The sequence below is a fragment of the Eubalaena glacialis genome, chromosome 15 (assembly GCF_028564815.1).
Source record: "Eubalaena glacialis isolate mEubGla1 chromosome 15, mEubGla1.1.hap2.+ XY, whole genome shotgun sequence".
Taxonomy (NCBI): domain Eukaryota; kingdom Metazoa; phylum Chordata; class Mammalia; order Artiodactyla; family Balaenidae; genus Eubalaena; species Eubalaena glacialis.
The window spans coordinates 85,320,392-85,346,192 of NC_083730.1; the positions used below are offsets into that span (position 1 = coordinate 85,320,392).

The window sequence follows — 25,801 nt, forward strand, 5'->3', positions numbered from 1 at the left end:
GGAAGCAACTGCATGGCACAGAGAGATCAGCTTGGTGCTCTGTGACCACCTAGAGGGGTGGGATAGGGAGGGTGGGAGGGAGGGAGATGCAAGAGGGAAGAGACATGGGAACATATGTATATGTATAGCTGATTCACTCTGTTATAAAGCAGAAACTAACACACCATTGTAAAGCAATTATACTCCAATAAAGATGTTAAAAAAAAAACAAAACAAAACTGGATTTCCCCCCTCCTCCCAAATTCATGTGCCTTCACTTTTATAAAACTAAATTCCTAAGGAAGAGTCTTCTTCTTTGAAAGGGAGTAAGAAAGTTCCAATTTCCTCTATAACCTTAAAAAAAATGACAATGGCATAACCATGTACTGAAAGCCTGAATAGACACATTAAAAAAAAAATACATTCTTGGGACTTCCCTGGTGGTGCAGTGGTTAAGAATCCCCCTGCCAAGGCAGGGGACACAAGTTCGATCCCTGGTCCGGGAAGATCCCACATGCCACGGAGCAACTAAGCCCGTGTGCCACAACTACTGAGCCTGCGCTCTAGAGCCCACGTGCCACAACTACTGAGCCCACGTGCTGCAACTACTGAAGCCTGTGTGCCTAGAGCCCATGCTCCGCAACAAGAGAAGCCACAGCAATGAGAAGCCCGGGCCCCTGCTCGCTGCAACTAGAGAAAGCCTGCGTGCAGCAACGAAGACCCAACGCAGCCAAAAAAAAAAAAAAATGCATTCTTACCTTTCCAAGATTTTCCTGTTCAGCAATATTTTTGGTATACTGTTCCCTGGGGAGTAAACATAATGATTTAGTTTACATTTACTTCAATCGATTTGGTCATACAACTAAATTATAAATTAACATATCTATCTAAATATATTAGACAATACAGTTTAGAGTACTAGAGTCAGAATGAAACCCATTATCAAACACTCCCTTTTCTAATCTTTAGTCAGTTCATCTAATAAACAGTAATATAAGGAAAAAACCAAGGCAAAATATCATGTAAGAAGTTAAATACTATTTCCAGTTAATCTACACTTAGATCAATGGCAATCCATTTGCTTAAATTACACTTTTTCTCTTAAAGAGGTTTGCAGAAGACAGAAAGGATACACATTTTTAAAAAACATTAAGTAGCATCTAACCCTGCAATCCAACTTCTAGGAAGTCATCCTACAGAAAAACTCTCATAAGTTAATAAAGATGAAAGCAAAGACTATTACTTCACCATTGCTTATAGTAGTGAAAATCTGCAACCAACTAAATGTTGATAGATGGGGAAATGTTTAAATAAATTATGGTACATCTGTTCAAAGGAATAATACAGACTTGTAAAAAAAGAATGAGGTAGATCTATAAATACTAAAGTGGAGAAAATTCTAGATAAATTATTAAGAAAAAACTGTATATGTAGTTTAATTTTATTTATGTATACACACATATACAGACGTATTAGCAAAAGCATGGGAAAAGAATATGGGGTAATATACAACAAAATATTAACAGTAGACATTTATGAGGTATGGCAGTGTGGACAACATTCAATTTTTGTGTGCTATACTTGATAATGGTTACTTTTTGTTTTTATAAGTATTTCTTTTGTAAGCTAAAAAAGTTACAAATTTTTAATGTAAAAATAGAAATACAAATAACATAATATTGTATTTTTAAACAAAGGTATAATTATATTTTAATATTATATAAGACAAAAAGTGAGATTTAAAGTGTTAAGGACAAAGATTGAAGGATGAGGACACAGGAACCAAGGACAAAGGAACCAATGACAAGAAGATAAGAGACTTCAGACCTCAAATTTGTATGGAAAAAGACTGTATTTCTGTGTAAAGCTACACAGTAGTACTTAAGAAGAAATTAAACAACACAAAATTGGGAATCTAAGAAATCATAAACCACAAAGACAAACTCTGGCAGCTTAAGTGAAGAAAGATTTGCATTTATGTAAAAAGGGAGGTAAACATGATTAGGACAGAGAGAATGGCAATCAAAAGTACCTGAAGTCCTTACAGAGCTGAAGTGAAGGTAGAATTTGTGCACAGGAATAAGAGTGGAAGGAAATAGACACAATCTTGATGAACCTTCATTTTGCCCTTAAAATTTATGAGACACTAAGTCAAAACCGTTTACCTTTCTAGCTCTCCAATGAAAAAAAGCTGGGAGGAAATAAATGACATATCCCTCAAGAAGAATGTATGGTTATAATTAAGAGAGCTTTAAATAATTCATTTATTACCCTAGGCCTGAGGAATGTCCAAACTGTTTTAGAATTTCCATTTATATTTTATCAAGAAATCAACAGGCACATGCTCTTTCCCCATAACACTAATATGTAATTTTAATTTATTCAATGAATTTATTCAAGAAATAATTACAGAGCACCTGTTATGTACCAAGCATGCCCTGGGATTTCAAAAAGAAAACAGGACAGACAGGGTCCTTGCCCTCTAGGAATTCATACTATATCATTTCCAAAATACTGCTGCATACATTATATTCAACTTGAGCCTCTGTGGTATATATTATTCTCCTTATTTTATAGATGAGGAATGATTTGTCCAAGGTCACAAAACTAGGAACTGGAAAAATCAGGTTAGAAACAATTTTATGGTCTCTCTCTAGTACTTTGATATATAATATGCTGCCTCTTTAAATAAAATTAAAATTTGCAGATGATCTTTCAAAACCAAGCTAATTTCTTACACCTTTGGCCTTACCAGGAAGTACCATAAAAGTAGAAAATGAAATAACATTAAAAATATTGTGTCTACAATAGTAATAATATTTTAAACATGTATCAGTGAGTTTAGAGTATAATTAACTCCATTTTATTCTTAACATTCTTATCATGTACTACTCTAGTCAGGGCGCAGTATTTTTCTATTGGAAAACTGAGGAATGGTAAAGGTTTACCATGATTTTTAAAATGATGAAGAGGAATATCTAGCTAGAAAACTGATAAGAAAACCAATAGTTCAGGAGCTATATTTCCTTTTTTACTATTTATATTGATCACTTTGGAAGAAAAGAAACAATTTCTAAAACTTTTATTTTTCAAGAACAAAATTAACTTCTCACATTTGTGAAATATTAGCATTGACTATATAGATTTAATGAGCAAAGTTTACATTCAATGAAAGAATTTGAGTAAGTACATTCAGTATGTTTTTTTTAATGTAGACTTATTATTTTTTTAAAATATTTATTTATTTATTTGGCTGTGTCGGGTCTTAGTTGCGGCATTTGGGATCTTTTGTTGCGGTGCGCGGACTCTCTAGTTGTGGCGCGCGGGCTCCAGAGCACGCGGGCTTCAGTACATGCAGCACGCGAGCTCTCTAATTGCGGCACGTGGGCTCCGGAGTGCGCAGGCTCAGTAGTTGCAGCCTGTGGGCTTAGTTGCTCCGCGGCATGTGGGATCTTAGTTCCCTGACCAGGGATCGAACCTGTGTCCCCCTGCATTGCAGGGGGATTCTTAACCACTGGACCACCAGGGAAGTCCCTGTATGTTTAGTATGTTAGACTATTAAAAAATAATATCCTATTTATAGGATATTTTTGGTCTGGCCTGCATTATATAAAAAAAATTTAGACTTCGCAAAACATTCTATTTCTTAGATTCCTTTCTGTAATATTAATGTATATGCCACTAAAAATCTCAACTGCAGTCTAGAATAAATGTGAATCCTACACTTCATTTGAGTTCTTACCGAATGGTAAAAGCAAAACATTTGAATTATCATAAGGGGCAAAGAAAGCTTATCTTGTTCATTACTGCATTTTATCAAAGCTAGCAATTCAACTATAAACGCATTTTTTAAGACAGCATTTGATTTATTACAATACGCTGCAAGCTAGGATTACAAAAAGAAAAAATCACCATATAAGGACTAGTAGTATTTATACACCCTTCTTTGTTTTAAAGGCTGACACACTGCAATCACACAGTTTCTAGCTGAAATGCAGTCACTCACACTGCACAATGAGCAGGCCAACAACCAGAGGCCAGGCCATGTAGGACTTGAAAAATGGACCAACCTTAGTGCTTTTAAAAAAGCAAGTATGAAATTATACGTATTCCTGAGGAGGGGGTAATGGGGATTAACTGCTTAATGGTTGTAAGAGTTTCTGTTTCGGGTGATGAAAAAGTTTTGGTAATATATAGTGGTTATGGTTGCATAATATTTTTAATGTAATCAATGCAACACTTTTAATTATACACTTAAAAATGGCAAATTTTATGTTATTTATCTTTTGCCACAATAAAAAAGTAAGCAAGCAAGCAAGAAAAATTATATGTATTCTTACTTAGTCAGCAGGGCTGGACTATCCAGAAGATGTTTAACAAGATTTAATCCTAAATAATATCTTACTATTTGCTTATTTAAGTACTCTGACTTTGTATAATTCCATCTTATTTATAAAACGTCTATAGATTAAAACATTAAGTGACTCAATATAAAAATAACAAAATTACTTGCCTAATTGCCTTTCTTTTTTCTTGTTGATCAGAAGAGACATATGCCTTCATTTCATCAGTAGCACGACAAAGTTGTACTTCTAGGTTCTAAGTGGAAAGACTAAGCTTTAGGTTAAGTCCTTGATACAGAAAAATCTCAGAAAAATTTTTGATCCACTTTCTTTGTCTTACCTTAATCATACAATTTGTATAATGGTATCTACTTTCGTCTTGAAGACATTCTTCACGGAGTCCTCTGACTTCCTAATGTATATAATTTTAAATGGGCAACATTATCGAAAGAATAATCAGATACAGAAAGGATGACTAAATTTACAACAAAAGAAATACCATCAGAGTATTTCCTCTTCTGCAACCGAAACTTTATTATAATAGACTAGGTTGCAATCTTTGCTAGAGATCACTCATGTCACTCTACAACCTATAAGTTTAGTTATTTATTACGTACCTACTGTGTGCCCAGCTCTGTGCTAGGTGCTGGGGACAGAGGAGTGAACAAGACAGGTCCCTGCTCTCATTCAAGTAGAGGAAACAGACATAAACAAGGAAACATGTAATGAAGGTAGTTTCAGATGGGAAAAAGTGCTATGAAGAAAATTCTGCAGTAGAATGTGATAGGGTGACTGAGTGGGCAATGTTAGGTGATCAGAGAAGACCTCTAGGAGGATGTGACACTTAGGGTGAGACCTAAAAGGTGAAAAGGAGAGATCAAGGCAAAGAGTTGGTGGTAGAGTATCCCAGAGAGAGAAGAATACATGCAAAACCCCCAAGATGAAAACAAGCTTGGCCTGTTTGAAGTACAAGAAGGCGGCCAGTGTGGCTGGGGCCCTGTGGGCGAGGAGTAGAGCACGTGGATATGAAGTTCATGGAAGCAGGTAGGGCCTTATAGACCACAGTTCTGAAGTTAGATTTTAAGTGCAACAGGAAGCCAGTGGAGGGTAGCCTAAGTGTGGTATAGGTTTCTTTGGCTGCTCTATGGAGAATAAACCTTAGGAAGGCAAGCGTGGAAGGGGAGAGTAGGTGGGAGGTTACAGTGCGAGTCTAGGGGGCCTGGACTCTGGCGGTAGGGGTGCAGATGGAGAATTTAGTATGTACACATCAAGTTTGAAGAAATAAAAATCTCTGCCGCTTAGGAGACAGACTCAGGGGATGAGGGTAAAGATTTGGGAATCTTTTGACATTGGTAGTGAAAATATGCATATACAGGCAGTTTCTGCTAAGTTGTTAAAATAAAAACTGTCTTCTTACCTGTTCTAATTTGGACCGATTGCTTTCAAGGCCAGCTGCACAGCTATCATACTGGGATTTCTTTTCATCACACTCCTGGGTTAATTCCTAGTATGAAAAGGGTAATTAATTGAATAAGTAAAAAACAAAGGCCTAAAATGTAGCTCTGAAACAATACATGCCCTTGTCAGTCTTGTAACTTAACTCTAAGCTTCTTGGCATACTTAGGAGTTATTTATACAACAATCAGACATTTGAGAATTATGACAGATGAAGGTGCTGATAAAAACAATAGCTGCCATGTATTGAGCTGTGTGCCAGGCTCTCTGTTAGAAGCTGGGGATAAAACAGTGAGCGAAACAGCCAAAAATCCTTCCCCTCAAGTAATGCTCAGACAAGTAAACAGGCTGAGTGCTATGATGGATGAATGCAAGGTGTTATAGGAGCACATGGGATGCACACTGGACCTAACCCAGGCTTGGGGATCAGTGCGGACAACCTCCTGGAGAAATTGATATCTAAGCTGAGGTACGAAGGATTAGTAAGAATAGTTAGAAGGGACAAGAGGAGGAGAATGTTCATAAAAAAAGGAACACTATGTATGAAGTCTGGGACTTGGAACTAGAGAGAAGGACAATTTAGGACATATAAGTAGTTTATTATACTGGAGCATATCTGGGAAGTGTGAGAAGAGGCTGAAGACTTTGGCAGAGGCCTGATCAGAACTTTGTAAACCATGTTAAGGGTGTTTGAGCTTTACCTTTAACAATAACTAAGTCTCAAAACAACCTCTTGAGGTAGATATTAATATCCCCACATTGTGCAAGGACAAGTATCTTGCAAAAGATTGTATTGCTGGAAAGATGTGTTAGAATTTGAATTCAGGCTGTTTGAGTAGTTCCACACTTTCTTCTAACATAATATTTTGAAACAGATAATCTGAAAATCTTCTTCTACCAACACCTGGAAATGCTATAAGTATCAACAAATGCTTGATAAGGTAAGGCAAACATCCTTTCAGATCCAGAGCTAACTGAACTCTCAAGGAAGTAAAAGGAATTACCAGGACTAGAACCAGGATGACAGCCTATGGCTACACTTGGTGAAGGAGTTGGGAGTCAATCTTGATAACAATGATTATAATGTCCAGGCAGGGCAAAAGACCTGGAAACCTGTGAATAAAGGGTTAACATCAGGCCTGGATTGATTCAGGCCAGCCTGGGAATGACCTTGGTTTCATACAGCACAGTTTCCTTGGGAACTGGAGAGTTAACATAAATGGGTAATATTGTGTGGTGCTTCTGCTGTGTGGGACTGCATCTGGTTTGGGGTGACTAGCACAGTATAAAAGATTGGTGGGAAAAAGGAGCCATGGCTTTTGTGAATCAAAGTGACCTACAGACATCTAAGGCTCTCATGGTTGACAGTCACATACACCCCAAGTGGGAGAAGGGGCAACACAGCCTGTGTACTTGGGTAGCTGCTGGGCCTGTCAATGAGATGAAGATACTATAGTATATGAAAGCCTTTTTTTGTTTGTGAGTTTGATGGCCAAACTGATCAGTAAATGCAGCTATGTTACTTCAGAGGAGGATGGAAAAAAGGAGTCTGTCCTCAGGCAGGTTTGGGATTTGGATTTACCCCACCTACGTGGTCTAAGAACTCCCAAGCTGAGACATTAACTCAAAATTAGCTCCAAGCTTGTGATATTCCTAAAACACCTGGCAGAACAACAGCAAAACCACTCTGGAGAGACACACCCTCCATCTTAGCTGCCAGGACTCAAGAGACAAAACCCTACTAAAGATAAACTCACAATCCAAAAGTATAAATATATAAGAAACAATCAATCCATTATGAGTGAGAATCAGAAGATATAAAACACACAGCAGGACTATACCTCCAGGAACTTCGAATACTAGAAGAAAGTCTATTAAATAAATATGCTTAAAATAATTAAAGTTATAAAGGAGGAACTGAAAATAAAAGACTAAAAAAGGCACAGTGAGTAAAAATAGACAAAAATGAAAAAAAAAGTCACTGAAATTAAAAACTAAGTAGGTGACATAAACATAAGATTGGCTCAGGAGATAAAATAATGAACTAGAAAACAGAGCTGAAGAAATTATCCAAAATTCATCACAGAGAGAGACAAAGAGATGAAAATATGAAAATGAGGTTAAACAACAGGGAACAGAATAAATACGTCTAGCATATATCTAACAGGAGTTGCTGAAGAACAGACTAGAAAGACCAGGGGAGAGAATATTTGAAGATATCATGTAGAATTTTTCCAGAATTAATGGGAGACAAAAAAGCACAGATTCCAGCAGAGCAGATAAAACTAAATCTGTACTTAGATCATGGCAGTGAATCTGGACAACACCAAAGACAAAGATAAAAATATTAAAACCATCTACAGGGGCTTCCCTGGTGGCGCAGTGGTTGAGAATCTGCCTGCCAATGCAGGGGACACGGGTTCGAGCCCTGGTCTGGGAGGATCCCACATGCCGCGGAGCAACTGGGCCCGTGAGCCACGGCTACTGAGCCTGCGCGTCTGGAGCCTGTGCTCCACAACAAGAGAGGCCGCGATAGTGAGAGGCCCGCGCACCGTGATGAAGAGTGGCCCCCGCTTGCCGCAACTGGAGAAGGCCCTCACACAGAAACGAAGACCCAACACAGCCATAAAGTAAAAAAAAAAAAAAATGCATTTGAGGAATTAAAAAATACTGCAGGCAGATGAGAGAGAAAGACATACCATTAAAAAAAAAAAACAAAAAACCATCTACAGATTTAAGGCAATCCCTATCAAAATACCAATGTTACTTTTCACACAACTAGAACAAATAATTTTAAAACTTGTATGGAAACACAAAAGACCCTGAATAGCCAAAACAATCTTCAGAAAGTAGAATAGAGCTGGAGGTATCATACTCCCTGACTTCAGACTATACTACAAAACTATGGTAATCAAAACAATATGGTACTGGCAACAAAAACAGACACATAGATCAATGGAACAGAATACAGAGCCCAGAAATAAACCCACACACTTATGGCCAACTAATCTATGACAAAGGAGACAAGAATATACAATTGAGAAAAGACAGTCTCTGCAATAAGTGGTGCTGGGAAAACTGGACAGCTACGTGTAAAGGAATGAAATTGGAACATTTCCTCACACCATGTACAAAAATAAACTCAAAATGGAAAAGGGAACCCTCCTGCACTGTTGGCGGGAATGTAAATTGATACAGCCACTATGGAGAACAGTATGGAGGTTCCTTAAAAAACTAAAAATAGAACTACCATATGACCCAGCAATCCCACTACTGGACATATACCCTGAGAAAACCATAATTCAAAAAGAGTCATGTACCACAATGTTCATTGCAGCACTATTTACAATAGCCAGGACATGGAAGCAACTTAAGTGTCCATCGACAGATGAATGGATAAAGAAGATGTGGCACATATATATAATGGAATATTACTCAGCCATAAAAAGAAATGAAATTGAGTTATTTGTAATGAGGTGGATGGACCTAGAGTCTGTCATACAGAGTGAAGTAAGTCAGAAAGAGAAAAACAAATACCGTATGCTAACACATATATACGGAATCTGAAAAAAAAAAAAAAAGGTTGTGAAGAACCTAGGGGCAGGACAGGAATAAAGATGCAGATGTAGGGAATGGACTTGAGGACATGGGGAGGGGGAAGAGTAAGCTGGGACGAAGTGAGAGAGTGGCATGGACTTATATACACTACCAAATGTAAAATAGATAGCTAGTGGGAAGCAGCCGCATAGCACAGGGAGATCAGCTTGGTGCTTTGTGACCACCTAGAGAGGTGGGATAGGGAGGGTGGGAGGGAGGAGAAATGGGGATATACGTATATGTATAGCTGATTTATTTTGTTATACAGCAGAAACTAACACACTGTTGTAAAGCAATTTTACTCCAATAAAGATGTTAAAACAAAAAAAAACTAATAAGAAAAATAAACTCAAAATGGATTAAAAACCTAAATGTAAAAAACCATAAAACTCCCAGAAGAAAACATAGGCAGAACACTCTTTGACCTAAATCACAGCCATATTTTTTGGGTCTGTCTCCTAAAACAAAGGAAACAAAAGCAAAAATAAACCAATGGGACCTAATTAAACTGAAAAGCTTTTGCATAGCAGAGGAAACCATGGACAAAACGGAAGATAACCTACTGAATGGGAGAAAACATTTACAAATGATATCATTGATAAGAGGTTAATATCCAAAATATATAAACAGCTCATATAACTCAAAAAAAAAAAAAAGTTAAAAAATGGACAGAAGACCTGAAAAGACATTTTTCCAAAGAAAATATACAGATGGCCAACAGGAACATGAAAAGATGCTCAATATCATTAATCATCAGCGAAATACAAATCAAACCCACAATGAGATATCACCTCACACCTGTCAGAATGGCTATCATCAAAGAAGACCACAAATAACAAATATTGGTAAGGACGTGGAGAAAAGGGAACCTTTGTACATTTTTGATGAGAATGTAAATTGGTGCAGCCACTGTGGAAAACAGTATGGAGGGTCCTCAAAAAACTAAAAATAGAATTACCATATGATCCAGCAATTCCACTCCTGAGTATATATCCAAAGAAAATGAAAACATTAATTTGAAAAGATATATGCATCCCAATGTTCATAGCAGCATTATTTACAATAGCCAAGACATGGAAGCAACCTAGGTGTCGATCAAGAGATGAATGGAAAAAGAAGATGTGAGATATATGTATACAATGGAATACTACTCAGCCATTAAAAAGAATGAAATTTTGCCATTTACAACAACGTGGATGAACTTGGAGGGTACTATACTTAGTGAAATAAGTCAGAAAGAGAAAGACAAATACTGTATGATATTACTTTTCTGTGGAATCTAAATAATAAAACAAACTAGTGACTATAACAACAAAAATTAAAACTAAATATAGGGAAGACATTACCTAAAAAGAAATGAGAATTAAACCGATAGCAGATCCCTCAACACAACAAGAGAAAGCAGAAAGCAATGAAAATAATTTTTTTTTCTGACCAAGTCACTATTTAAGAAGAAAAACAAAGATGGTTTACTTTTGGCAATGATTCTTTACTGAGAGAACTACTAAAAGAAAAAAAAATAAAACAAGGAAATTTCATTTCAGGAAGAAGGAAACTGAATCCAGAAGTAAGGAATAAAGTACATGAAGCAATGGTGAGAACTGCTAAATACGTGGGTAAATCTAAACAGGAAATGACTGTATGAAGTAGTAATTATAACAGTAATGACCACCATGACAACCACTTTTAGAGATGAAGAAACAAAATGGAAATAAAATACCACAGGATAACAACACATGTGTAAGGCAGGAGAGGGTGTTAAATTATTCTGAGGTTCCTGTATTGTTCAGGAGATTAACAATTGTTCGGCTGATTAACTTTAGGCAGGAAAAATATGTTAAAAATTTAAGAGTAAACAATATCAGAATAGATGAAGATAGAAAAGGAAATAAAGGGAAAAAAGAATATAAAGAAAACAGGATTGATGCAACGGAGGGCAGAAAGAGGAAAAGAAACATCGAAAAGCACAGTACATAGGATGTACATAATAGAAATAAATTCCAATGTATCAACAATAAGAGTAAATGTAAATGGGACTAAACTCACCAATTAAAAGACAGATTCTCACACTGTAAAGCAACTATACTCCAACAAAAATTTTTTTAAAAAAAGAGTCTCAAACTGGATGTAAGAAACTATATCCACACAAAATCCAACTATATGCTATTTATGAGACTTACATAGGACAAAAATAAGGACATAGAAAGCTGAAAGTGAACAAATAAAAAGACATACCAAGCAACACCAATCATAAGAAAGCTGCCACACTTATGTTAATAGCAGACAAAATAAGGCTCCCAGACAAAAAGCACTGCAAGGAATAAAGAGTCATAAAATAATGATAAAATGAATAATTTTAAGTGTTTTTTTTAAAAAACCAGGAATCTTTAAATTGTGGTAAAATACACATAACATAAAATTTACCATTTTAACCATTTTTTTTTTAAATTTTTATTTATTTATTTATTTATGGCTTGTGTTGGGTCTTCGTTTCTGTGCGAGGGCTTTTTCCAGTTGCGGCAAGTGGGGGCCACTCCTCATCGCGGTGCGCGGGCCTCTCACTATCGCGGCCCCTCTTGTTGCGGAGCACAGGCTCCAGACGCGCAGGCTCAGCAATTGTGGCTCACGGGCCCAGTCGCTCCGCGGCATGCGGGATCTTCCCAGACCAGGGCTCGAACCCGTGTCCCCTGCATTGGCAGGCAGATTCTCAACCACTGCGCCACCAGGGAAGCCCCATTTTAACCATTTTTAAGGCTACAGTTCAGCTGTATTAAAAACAGTCACATTATTGTCCAAGCAATCTCCAGAACTCTTTTCACCTTGCAAAACTGAAACTCTATACTCATTACACCACAAGTCCCCATTCACCAGGAAGTTTTGAACAACACATTTAAGAAGCTTGATCTGACAAACACATGGAGAACCCAGCACTCAACAACTGGAAAATACATTCTTTTCCGGCTCAAGTCACTAAAAAAATTATGTTGGCCTCAGCTCTCTCCATGGCCACACTTAACTCTCAAAGACTGTGGAGCTACACTTTAAAAATCCTCAAGGAAAGAAAGCATGATGTAAGGGTTTTTATGCTCAATCAAGCAGTTGTTGAAATATTTAAGGCAACAAACTCTAGATTTGCAAGAACTCATCAGGTAATATTGCTCTACTAAGCTTTGAGGACTCTACTAGAAAACAAATGAGAGACAATAAAAAGTAGGAAAATGGGCAGTGAGAGGATTGTTAACGAGCACTGAATCTGACAAGTACAGGTATAATACTAAAGACAAAAGTGGGAACTAGGGTAATAGAACAGAACATAAATGTTATATGCCCTGACAATGTAGACACAATACCATAAAACCTGCAGGGAGGGGAAGGGGAAAAGAAGGTGGAAGGCAGAATGAATAAGCCAGCTTCCTCAATTTTTAATTGCTGGGGATGGATGGGGGAATGTCAAAAGATATAACTTAAACCTGATGAATCAAGTCATAGTATAAGCATATTACAAGTATAAAGGCAAACAGTAAGAAAGACAATACAAATGACCAAAATCAGGTGCTAAAGCAGAGGGAAGGAGAAGTTAGAGGAAAAATACCAATTTCATCACTACTCATAGTGGGGATTAATACATACTATCACCAGAAATGGATGATTAATGGTGGCATTACAGATATAACCAGTAGAGCAAAACCAGAGACAGAAAATATGAGAGAGAGACACACAGACACAGAGAATGAACAGAGGAATTTATTTTTATAGGCTTTAAAGTCAGAAGCAAAACATGAAATGCACAAAGACCAAATATTTCTGCATATCAATAAATATGAACTGGCTAAACTTATTTATTAAAATAAACCTTTCAGATTATGTCACAACACAAAACACAGTTCAAGATCTATTCAGAGACACACCTAAAACAAGGTAAATTTTTAAAAGCTGAAAGCAAAAGATGGGCAAAAGTATAGCAGGCAAATGCAAACAAAAGGAAGCAAACATTAATATCAGTCAGAGTTGACTTCTGGCACCCCACCAAAAAAGAAGCCTTTGTTTTTTTTAGAGAGTAGAACAAAGGTGTGGAGATCAAACTTCAGGTAGCCAATAAATAATTATCCATTCATGAATTTTCAGAAAATTTCTGGAAAATATATAAGGAACTGTTATCAGTTATTATTTCTGGGGAGTATGCTAGGGGTGAGGTGTAGAGAGAGAAATAATTTCTACTCTTTCCCTTAACCAATTCCTTACAGTTTGAATTCTGGCCAAGAGCATGGTTTTACTTCTATAAGAAAAAGCAATCAACAAGAAATATTTCAATGAAATCAATAATTACCACATTGTATATATACTCTAAAACAAGTATTTTAGCTTTTTCCCATATATTAGCAATTATATGTATTATGTTATTTAATTACATATAATTTACGGAACGGCATCTAAAAAAACAAACATGAAGATTTTCAAGATGCTATCTAATTCTAGATAATTATAAAAGATTTAGATAAATATAAGTTGTGATTTTCAAAGTCTTGAGATTTTCAAACAATTTTCAAACAGTTATGAACATTCAAATTTATAACGAAATGCAAATAAAAAGAATGGAAATGTACTAACACTTCACTATAAAATTTCCTAAATATTTGAGAGTTGTCCATGAAAGCAAGAAGTATAAAGTATTTTTAAGTACTCCTGCACTTTAACAATATGATAATAAATCTGTGTAGTTTTGAGTGTTAAATATACTTACACAAGTTAAAAATAAACACTATTCAAAGCAGAGAACAATTACGAATTTCAGTTAATATTTGGCACAGCTTAATGTCAATGAATCAGCTTTTTTTTCAGTATACTTTTTATTACAAAAGGTTTCTGGGTAAAAATAGAACTATAGGGACTTCCCTGGTGGTACAGTGGTTAGGAATCTGCCTGCCAATGCAGGGAACATGGGTTCGATCCCTGGTCCGGGAAGATTCCACGTGCCGCGGAGCAATTAAGCCTGTGCACCACAACTACTGAGCCTGCGCTCTAGAGCCCGCAATTCACAACTACTGAGCCCGCGCTCCACAACTACTGAAGCCTACGCGCCTAGGGCCTGTGCTCCCCAACAAGAGAAGCCACTGCAATGAGAAGCCCGCGCACCGCAATGAAGAGTAGCCCCTGCTCGCCGCAACTAGAGAAAGCCCGCGCACAGCAATGAAGACCCAACGCAGCCAAAAAAAAAAAAAAAAAAAAGAACTATACATGGATGTGGGAGATTAACACATGGAGCTAAGCAAAATGAGCATCAAGGACTCACCAACTGCACTGAATTCAAACATTTAAAAAAACTAAAAAGTTAATGAAAATGTGGGCAAGTTCTGTACTCTTAGATTTTTTAAATTATGGTAAAATATACATAAAATAAAAATTATCACTTAAACCATTTTTAAGTGTACAGTTCAGTGGCATTAAGTACCTTCACATTGCTGTGCAACCATCACCACCATCCATCTCCAGAACTCTTTTCATGTTCTAAAACTGAAACTCAGTACCCATTACTTTTCAACATGGCAGAAGACAGAGATGAAAATGCTTAGAGGACCTAGGTGCCCCCTGACTTGATGAATGTGTTAAGAACTGGAGAGTTGTATTATTTGAGAATAGTAGTGAGACAGCTATATTTCTTTGTAATGGAAGAGGCAGGAAGTACTTGACATACAGAGAAATCTAGTTAAATCGTATAAAAATGAACTTCAGGTTCTGGTTACATTATTATAATAAATGACTTTTTTTCTAATTTATTTATTTATTTTTAATTTATTTTTGGCTGTGTTGGGTCTTTGTTGCTGCACGCAGGCTTTCTCTAGTTGCAGCGAGCAGGGGCTACTTTGTTGCGGTGCGCAGGCTTCTCATTGCTGTGGCTTCTCTTGTTGTGGAGCACGGGCTCTAGGTGTGTGGGCTTCAGTAGTTGTGGCGCGTGGGCTCAGTAGTTGTGGCTCACGGGCTCTAGAGCACAGACTCAGTAGTTGTGGTGCATGGGCTTAGTTGCTCTGCGGCATGTGGGAATCTCCCCGGACCAGGGCTCGAACCCCTGTTCCCTGCATTGGCAGGCAGATTCCTAACCATTGCGCCACCAGGGAAGTCCCTATAATAAATGACTTTACAGAATTAAAGATTTGGTATATGATTTTACTTAGAAAACAATTTAGTTGAAAAGCAATAGTATTCCTTCCTTTAAAACCATTTTTTAATAGTTATAATGATAAATACCTTTTAAAAAAGTCCTTATGTATTAGTCATTGCTGTTGCAAAGTACCTTATATGTGTTATTTAATTTTACAACCACCCTATTAAGAAGGGACTAGTTTACAGGTGAGGAAACCGAAGTTTATAGAGATGAAGTCATCTACCCAAGGTTATCTAGGGTCTGCCTGATTCTCTAGCCCATGTTCTTAAATCATTCTATCCATATTGTCTCCCTATAATTAGCACAATTGGTACCCTTTGCTTTCCACCTGCTGACATTTAGCATAAAGCTTATCCTAAATCTATGTGACATATGCCCTAAATGGCCCAATATTGACAGATGGCACAGTTTAGTTTCATACATTAAATGGTTCTTTTATTGAACTAATAAATTATCAATATATTTCGAAAGAATTAACAAGTGTGGAGCAGAATGGCACAGTATAGAGGAAGAGGGCTTTGAACTCACAGAGACTGCAGTTTGAGTCCTTGTGCCAACACTTAAGTCATCTTAAACAAGTTATTTGACTTCTCTAAGCCTCAATTTCCTTATCTAAGGACAATCTGAAAATATTTTATAATTGTGAATATTAAATGCATGAATGAGAAAGCATTAAGAGAACACTGTGAGGGCTCAATAATAATTATTTATATAATTCTGTAGAGGTCTGCTTCTAGCTCTAGAAGATTCTTGCCACTTATATTTATATTTATTTTTATTTATTTATTTATGGCTGTGCTGGGTCTTCGTTTCTGTGCGAGGGCTTTCTCCAGTTGCAGCAAGTGGGGGCCACTCTTCATCGCGGTGCGCGGGCCTCTCACTATCGCGGCCTCTCTTGTTGCGGAGCACAGGCTCCAGATGCGCAGGCTCAGTAATTGTGGCTCACGGGCCCAGTTGCTCTGCGTCATGTGGGATCTTCCCAGACCAGGGCTCGAACCCGTGTCCCCTGCATTGGCAGGCAGACTCTCAACCACTGCGCCACCAGGGAAGCCCGCCACTTATATTTATACTTAATTTTTAAAATACTTTAAAAAATGTTCCGTTAATGAATTCCACAAATATTTATTGAACAACTACATTGTTCTAAACGTGGTTCTATAAACCAGACACTCACAACTCTGGTAGATATTACTGTAAGGACCTTAATAGCAAATTTTTTTTAACTCCAAAAATACAGAATTCCCTGGTGGTCCAGTGGTTAGGACTCCGTGCTTTCACTGCCGAGGGTCCACCCAGGGTCGGGAAGCTAAGATCCCACAAGCTGCGTGTTGTGGCAAAAAAAACTCCCAAACACAAAAAATAAAAATAAACTCTAAGTACACGAAGTAATTTCATTTGCATCATATAGTATTAAACCAAAACCCAAGAGGGTCTTTCCTGAAGTCTTCTCAGACTTCATCTAGTCTTACTCCATGCTCTTTTTGGTAACCGCATCTCCTCCTGAGCTGTGATCAAACATCACATCTAGGCAGATGATTACACACTTCAACTTGAGCCCCGATATCTTCTCCTGAACTCTTGCTGGATATTAACTTTGAAGTGTCTATAAGAAATTCATCATTTCTCCTCTTCTTCGCCCACTGCTGCCACCAAAACTAGCTCTTCCTCATCCCTAATCTGCACTGTTAGTGGTTTCAAACCTCAAAATTATTTTGCTATCTTCTGTTCCCTTGTCCATAATTAGTGTTCTTCCATATACCATTCAGATCTATTCTTTCTCGTCCATTCCTTCCACCAACACTAGTTTGGGACCTCATTCCCTCTAACTTAGGCTATCAAAAGGCACTTGATGTCACTTTTATTTGTTGAAAAGAATAATTATAAAGACTATGGCAAACAAGGGAAATATATTAATGAATAGAACCTTAAAGTAACTAAATGCAATGTATACTACCATTCCAACCATGTAGAAAAAGTATATATAAGAGGACAAGGATAAAATGCAAAGATGAACACTGTTCAGCTGTTAATAATAGGATAATGGGTGGTGTAGTAAAGATGTTAAGCAGCAGTCCCCAACCTTTTTGGCACCAGGGACCAGTTTCGAGGAAGACAATTTTTCCACGGACCAGGGCAGGGAGGGGGATGGTTCCGGCGGTAATGCCAGCGATGGGGAGCGATGGAGAGCGGCAGATGAAGCTTCATTCTCTTGCCTGCTGCTCACCTCCTTCTCTGTGGCCTGGTTCCTAACAGGCCACAGACCAGTAGCAGTCCACAGCCCGGGGGTTGGGGACCCCTGAAGTAAAGTACCCAAAGTACCCATAGCCTCTCCAGAGGGAAAATTCTCTAGGCAGCCATATTTAGTACCATATCACCCTCCTTTCTTCTGATGCTTACCCACAAGCACAGCCGGTTACACTAAGGATGGATCCTCGGTCTGACCTGAGGATAGCCAGTAATCTCTGAGGTAGTCTGGTGTGGAAAACTGCCCCCAAAAGAGAGGAGCTGCCCCAGGAGTTTAAATTAGAAAAGGCAGAGAAAACAGGGCAGTTATAGTGAAAACTTCAACATGTATGTAGAGAGAAAGGCTACAGTGTGAGATATGAACAATGAGCAGCCATAAGCGAGCTACGGTTACAAGTATGCCAATCCAAAGAATGAGGAGAAACTAAAAGATGGAGAAAAGGCACATAGGCAGACATACAGCTGGTGGCAGGCACAGTGAGAAGCCAATACAGAGTGATTCACTGTGTCACGTTATTGCTGTAGTATGAGTATGAAGAACTTGGCTCTGCCATTTACCAGCTGTGTAACCTTGGGCAAGTCCTTTATCCCTCTGTGCCTCTATTTGCTCATTTGTGTAAAGGGTGGTTTATCTAACTGGGTGGTTACGAGGCCTGAATGAGTAATGTCACAGGACCTGGCACACAGAAAGCACTTGATAAATGCTATTACTATCACATTCATCATCATTATCCACAAGCTCCTGCTAAGGTTCCTGAAGCTTCGCTGAAGCAAAATGCTCGGGTAGAGAAGTATAGTACCTCTACCTGCTCCAGAGAGACTATAGTTCTGATCCTTGGATTTCCATAACAGCATATTTCCTTTAATGTTCTAAATATCCTTTCAATAAAACAGAGAGACTATAGTTCTGATCCTTGGATTTCCATAACAGCGTATTTCCTTTAATGTTCTAAATATCCTTTCAATAAAACTCCTCATTTAAAATGTAAATGGACTTAATAAAAGAACTACGGGCATACCTCAGAGATATTGCGGGTTCTGCACCAGACCACTGCAAAAAAGTGAATATTGCAATAAAGCGAATCACATGAATTTTTTGGTTTCCCAGTACATATAAAACTTACGTTTACACTATACTGTAGTCTATTAAGTGTGTAATAGCATTATGTCTAAAAATGTATATATTTTAAAATACTTTATTGCTAAAAAATGCTAACCACCATCTGAGTCTTCAGCAAGTCAATCTTTTTGCAACAGTAACATCAGAGATCACTGAGCACAGATTACCATAACAAATATATAATAATGAAAAAGTTTGAAATATTGCAGGAATTACCAAAATGTGACACAGAGACATGAAGTAAGCAAATGTTGTTGGAAAAATGGCACCGATAGACTTACTTGACACAGGGTTGCTACAAACCTTTAATTTGTAAAAATGTAATAAAGTGAAGTATGCCTGTATTTACAGATTTATTTTACTATATTTTATTTTATTATATATTTTATTTTTACTATTAGGGAGAAATTTTACCATTACCAGAAATACATATAAGTGTTCCCTTTTGTCTGCAAGTTGCTGACTCAAGAAAAGCATTAAGAAAATCAATTCTTTAGAAAGTACCCATGAAAACAATCCTTGATGTCCTCAATCTGAAAACCCTGCTCAAAAATCTCCTTTCTGAAATCTTCCTTTCCTGACAATCATTTCATTCCCTTATTTCCTTCCCTTTTCCTTACCAGTTAAGTATACGATTCTGATTATATTTTTTCTATATTGTTCTTAGGTTGGGTTATCTTTTGTTTTTCCTAATTTCCTCATGTGTTTGTTCCATCTCACCTATGACAGTATGAACCCCAGAGAACAGGGACTTGTCTCTTCTATTTCTTTCATGGCAGCAGGAGTGTATAATGAAATAAGCAGGAGACTTAAAATAAGATGCTAGAGATGCTAGAGTCAAGCCCCAACTCTCTCACTTCCTACTTCTCTCTTTGGATAAGTCACTCAACCTGTCTCAGACTCCATGGCATTTTCTATAAAAAAGGAAACAATATCCATCTGATTCTAAAGTCCATGAGATTTCTCACTCTGCTTCTCTGACTCTGATGGATGGCATTCATGAAGAGTTTTATAGTTCCATCCTTAGGCACATGCAGTACAGCTCACATTCAAACCTAAAATTACTACGTGGAGAATGATAAAATAACAATTGTTAATGACAAACAGCGAAGGCCACCTGATCTGGATTTGTGGAGGGCATTTACCTTCTCACAGTTTATCTTTAAAGCAGTGCCTGGAATTAGCTTCCATGTAACTGTATTTCATCACTTAATCCTAAGCCATCATGGTTTGCCCCCCACCCTGCTCCCCAGCAAAGCAAGTTCATTAATCTAACATTAACTTGTCACCACTCGTTGGCAGACTCTGAACTTTTACCTGGCCACAGAAGAATGTGACTTCATAACTCTGACATGAGTATGATTTAAAGCAAAAATCTCATTTGGCTGCACTTGTGATTTTAGCTTAAACTCCTTCCTCTCCTCCTCTCCACCGCCTCCGCCAAAAATTTATGACAAAACAAACAGCAAAAATTAAACAAAAACTGTTGTAGGTCACAATATTATTCTCTTTTGCAGAATCATATAAAAAATAATAATTTATTTCCAGAAATTACCCAAGTAAAATATTTGGGAACCTAACTAATACATCTGAACAAGAGAGAGTATTAAAAGTATCACAAAATTACCACCTAGGGGGGTGGGACAGGGAGGGTGGGAGGGAGACGCAAGAGGGAGGAGATATGGGGATATATGTATATGTATAGCTGATTCACTTTGTTATAAAGTAGAAACTAACACACCATTGTAAAGCAATTATACTCCAATAAAGATGTTAAAAAAAAAAAGTATCACAAAATTAAATTCACTTACTTGACATTTCTGACGCAATTGTCGTAGTTCTTTTATAACTGGAGCTAGAGCTGATTTCTTTTCAGATACTAGAGAATTTAGTCTTTTTACCTGTCATTTAAACAAAATATATGAAATCTAAGAAAAGAATTCAAAAGAACAAAAATACCATAAAGATATTTATTGAAGTGTTATATATGAGTGAAAAAAACTATAAATTACTTCAATGTCAAACAATGGGGAAGTCATTTAGTAAGTATTGATTCCTCAATAAGAAGGAATATCATTTAACTGTTCAAAATGTCAATTATCAACACTGCAAACCATTATGGGAAAATATTTACAATCTAGCACTGAATAACTAAAACAAATAACAAAGTTGCCTTTATACAGCTTTGTATTATGTAAAAAGTATATAATTATGTAGGTTATATAAAATACACATAAACATAGATGAAGTGATATTCAAAATACTTAATAACCCAAAAGGCATAAGTAATGACCAATCAGAATGGACACCAGCCATAGAGATGAACAGGGTCTTGGAGGCCTCTGCTGTACTAAATGTTCATCTTTATAGGAGTTAGAATGTGGTGAAATCGAGAGGGTTCTGGGACCAATGTGGACAAGACAGGTGGAGGTGGGTACTCTGAGAGTTTGGGGCAGCAGCTATTTACCAATAAGTAGTGAAAGATTTCAACATTTTAATGCCTGATGAAGCTGTATCCGTGCATTCTGGCTGAATAGCAGTCCTGAATACAGAAAGATACTAAGGACATACACAAAAATGAAATAATTGCATTAATTTAAGTAGCATGATTTGGGAAAACTTGTTTTTTATCTTAAATATTTCTTTAATACCATGTAACTTTTTTTTTTTTGGTCGAGCTGTGCAGCATGCGGGATCTTAGTTCCCTGACCAGGGACCGAACCCATGCCTCCTGCAATGGAAGCACAGAGTCCTAACCACTAGACTGCCAGGTAATTCCCAATGCTATGTAACTTTTACACACTTCAAAAACCACAACATTGAACAACCTCTTTACAACCTCATTAGAATGGAAAATTCAAAAGAGAGTGATAAAGACAGATGAAAGAATGTAAAGAAAACAATGTGCAGAAATGAAAATTTGAATGTTTCACTGAAAACAGAACACAAAAATATCTGCCTCAGAGGTAGACAATAAAACAAATAAATAAACAAAGCCTGTGTAATCACCATTTCAGACATGTCATCCAGTGTTCGTCCTTTCATTTCATCAACTTCACTCTTCAGGGCGGATACTCTTTCTAGCTCTTCTTGGGTGTAACTATATCCAGATATACCCTTTTTCTCCTCAATAGTTTGCTAAAAGTAAAGAATAAAAATAGGTGTAAAAAATGGGGTCCACAAAATGGGTGTCAAAACCTTGATGATTCCATAAGAAGTATATAGAAACATAAGAAGTATATAGATTTAATAGGTAACAATAAAGTCGTAAATAAAATAAAGTAGTTTAGAATCCTAAAGAACAATCTTTATTGACTTCAACAATAATTACGTTCCTTTATATGTTATAAACTTATACTAAGTTTTACTATGGTATCTTCAGGTGCATAGGAAGTAATTATAATTTTAGACTTTAGAATAATGCTATGTAGTTGGCACAGAATCTAAAACAGGATGCACTCACTAAATATTTGGTGAATGAATGAATTCTCAAGTGATCAACTGTACATATTTGCTCACTCATCCAATATTTATTATATACCTTAATGTCCCAAGTACAGTTCTAGGCACCAGATATGCTGCAGTGAACAAAACAGAGCTAACTTCTAGTGAGAGTAAACGGGCAATAGGTAAACAAGTAAAATACATATAGTGTGAGGTAAGAGTGGGGTTGGAATCTTAAAAAACAGGGTGGTTAGAGAAGGTCTTCCTGAGAAGATGACACCTAGTAAAGTCCTAAAGGAAGAGAGGGAGCAAGCCAAAGAGATACCCAGGGGATCAGCAAGTGCAAAAGACATGAGGCAGGAGCATACCTGACCTTTTCAAGAAATAGCTAGATGGGAGTGAGAATGAGGTGGAGGTTGGGGAGGGATCATACAGGACTCAGCTGGTTTGCTGCAATAGTCTCAGCTTACATCTATTGTCTTTTGCATTCTCAAAAGTGTCCTAGTTTAGATGATAAATTATATCGTTATCTTATGTTTTAGGCTAGTGAAAGAGCTTGGACTTATTTTAAATGAAATGGGAGGCTTGTTGGAAGATTCAGAGTAAAGGAATTTTTTTTTTTTGGCTGCACCGTGCGGCATGTGGGATCTTAGCTCCCCAACCAGGGATCGAACCTGTGCTCTCTGCATTGGAAGTGCGGAGTCTTAGCTACTGGACCGCCAGGGAAGTCCCCAGAGTAAAGGAATTTTTAAATGAAAACTTTAACATCTGTGCTGAGATCAAACTATAGAGGGGCAAGAGTAGGGGCAGAGACGCCAGTTAGAAGACTATTCCAATAATTCAAGTTAGAGATGATAGTAGCATGAATCAGGTGGGGGCAGCAGAGGTGATGAGAAATGGTTCTGTATATATTTTGAAGACAGATCCAACAAGATATTATGACAGGTTAGATGTAGGGTGTGAGGGAAAGTGAGGGGTAAAGAATGACTCCAAGGTTTTCAGCCTGAAGAACTGAGAGGATGGAGCGCCCATTTGTTGAGAGGAGGAGGACTTGGGAGGAACAGGTGAGGGAGTAGTAAAGATCAGAAGTTTAGTTTTGGACGTGTTAAAAATCTGAAATCTCTAGTAGAAATCCAAGAGAGTTCAAGATGTTACATACACAAGACTGGAATCTGAGACGCAATCTAGGCTGGAGATACAAATTTGTGAGTTGTCTGCATAGACAATGTCTTTAAAGCCATAAGAGAATAAGATCACCAAGGGAGTGAGGGTAGAGAAGAGATCCAAGGCCTACGCCTGGGAAACTCAAACATCTAGGCTTTGGAGAAATGAGAAGAAATCCGCCATGGAGTAGGAATAGGAGTGTTAGTAAGGGAAAAACAAGGAGAGTGCAGTGTGCTAGAAGACAAGTAAAGAAAAATTTTACAGGAAGAGGGAGTTATGAACTATGTCAAACACTGCCAATAGGAAGATAACTAAAATGAATCTGTATGGACTAATCTCAGGATATTTTCCGTGGATACTGTGGGTGCTCTGCCCTGATCTGCTTATTGTGTCAGTGTACCCATCCCCTAGCTGTTGTGAGAGTCGGTATTTTGATGGTTTACAGCTGCCCCTTCTTCAAAGTGTACCCTTGGTTTAACAGGAACTGTATCACACCACTCTTGGGTGGTAGTAAGAGGGTCCATAGCAAATTACTGACTGACACAGGGGTCCAAAGGGGTAGCCCTCTTGCCTAAAGATGAGACCAACTTTGTGATGCAATTTATGCTCCAGAGCTCCTTATGCAATCAGAATGAAATTGGACTCCAACTGAATCCACTTTTTCCTCCTGCTTCATCCTGTTTCCTTTACTTCTTTTTTCCTAAGAGCACTCACTGAATTAATCATATGGGGAGGGATAAGAATTCTTGTTTCAGGTTCTGCTTCCAGAGAACCTGACCAGACTACAAGGATGGGCTTCTAGGGTAGGATCACTCACCGGGTGAATGGAACTGACAGCCCTATCATTGGGGGCAAGCAGAGTATCGTTAGTCCTAGGCATGTTATAGCAGTACAATTGCTAAGACTGGTGAACTAGGGCAGAATATAGGTGGAAGGGATTATGGTGGGCATGACAATGGATGGCTTGAGTCTCCTTCAAGAGAGTTTGCTGAGAGGAACAAAGTTGACTGACAGCCATAACTGCTGCCCCTCTGGATCCACCATCACGTTCACACCAAGGCCATGCTTCCCCCAGGCTGTTCCCAGCCAGAGGCTGACCCATTCCTGCCTGACAGGGAACTCCTCTAATTGGTGACTGGCTCAGGAACTCCCCATCATCCCAACCAAAACTTCCTTAAAACTGTGTTTACAGCCCAAGGCTCTTCCTCTCCAATCCTCCTTCCTTCTTCTTCCTTCACAGAAGAGCCTAAAGGCATTTAGAGCCTAAAGGCTTTCCCTGCCGCCTGCTGCTCAATTCCCTTTGCCCTTCACAAAGGCTTCCTCCAATAAATCTCTTGTACATCTAATCCAATCTGGGTGTATGCTTCTTGGAGGACCTGAACTATCACAGGAACATACTAGCTGGTACAGTGTTGCTGGTGTTCGAGAAGCGTGAAGAAATAGTAACTATAAGGACTACGAAATTGGGGTGGCTGTTGCTAAGCTCAAATGACAGGCTCAAATCCATTAATCAGTAATTTAAAGCAAAGTGATAAGTCAGAGAACCTCCTTAGGAGCTTTAAAGAAACCCTCATTTCCTGTGGCTATGGGGCAGAGAGAGCTGAAAACCACGGACAGGACTTAAATTGTAAGACTGGCAAAACTTCAGAGAAGGCTGAATATATCCTATGTCAAAGTCAGGGCTCTGACAGGGAAGGGAAAGGGTGCTGAGCCTGAAATGGGGATAACTGGATAGGCTCACTTGAGAACCTTAAAACCCCAGATTATCTTTTATCTTCTGGGCAGTGGCAAATGGCTTAGCTTGTTGGTCAGGGGCCTGGAGGAAGCAAGATAGCAAGACTCAATGACTGGGGACAAGGAGGTCTCGGGAAGAGGCATCTGGATAGAGCTATAAGAGTTAACACTAAGTGTGAAGATCTTTTCATCACATGTATATGGCCACTGGACAATGTCCACAGCAGAAGAGGCACTCAGCAGCCGAGTGGAAAGGATGATTTGGCCTTTCCAAAAAGGCCAAAAAAGGCTGACAGTAGATGTCAGCCAGCCTCTGTCATTGGCCACCCAGTGTGTGGACAATGGGCTCATGAACAGAATGGCTATGTTGGCAGAGATGGAGGCTAAGTATGGACCAAATAACATGGGCTCTCTCACTAATGCTCATCTAGCTAATGCTACTGCCAAGTGTCTGAGCTGGCAGCAACAGAGACCAATCCTGAGTTCCGGGTATGGAATCATCCCTTGAGGAAACTGATCATCTCCTTAGTGGCAATTTGATAACACCAGATTCTTTCTACC

At 38.1% G+C, this 25,801-nt stretch overlaps 1 protein-coding gene across 6 annotated transcripts in view; it reads right to left on the reverse strand.

Moving 5' to 3' along the window:
• The window catches only part of IFT81 (intraflagellar transport 81), an 88,999-nt gene that overhangs the window by 5,945 nt on the left and 57,253 nt on the right, over nucleotides 1-25,801 (reverse strand). For 5 of the 6 annotated variants that reach the window (XM_061169527.1, XM_061169529.1, XM_061169528.1 and 2 more), the window contains 6 exons: nucleotides 21,908-22,036; nucleotides 20,710-20,799; nucleotides 5,740-5,826; nucleotides 4,663-4,734; nucleotides 4,493-4,578; nucleotides 738-783 (listed from right to left, as the gene is read on the reverse strand). In XM_061169527.1, coding sequence (XP_061025510.1) covers nucleotides 738-783; nucleotides 4,493-4,578; nucleotides 4,663-4,734; nucleotides 5,740-5,826; nucleotides 20,710-20,799; nucleotides 21,908-22,036 — 510 coding nt within the window. The remainder of the gene's footprint in view (nucleotides 1-737; nucleotides 784-4,492; nucleotides 4,579-4,662; nucleotides 4,735-5,739; nucleotides 5,827-20,709; nucleotides 20,800-21,907; nucleotides 22,037-25,801) is intronic. The other variant, XM_061169531.1, reaches the window with a different exon arrangement.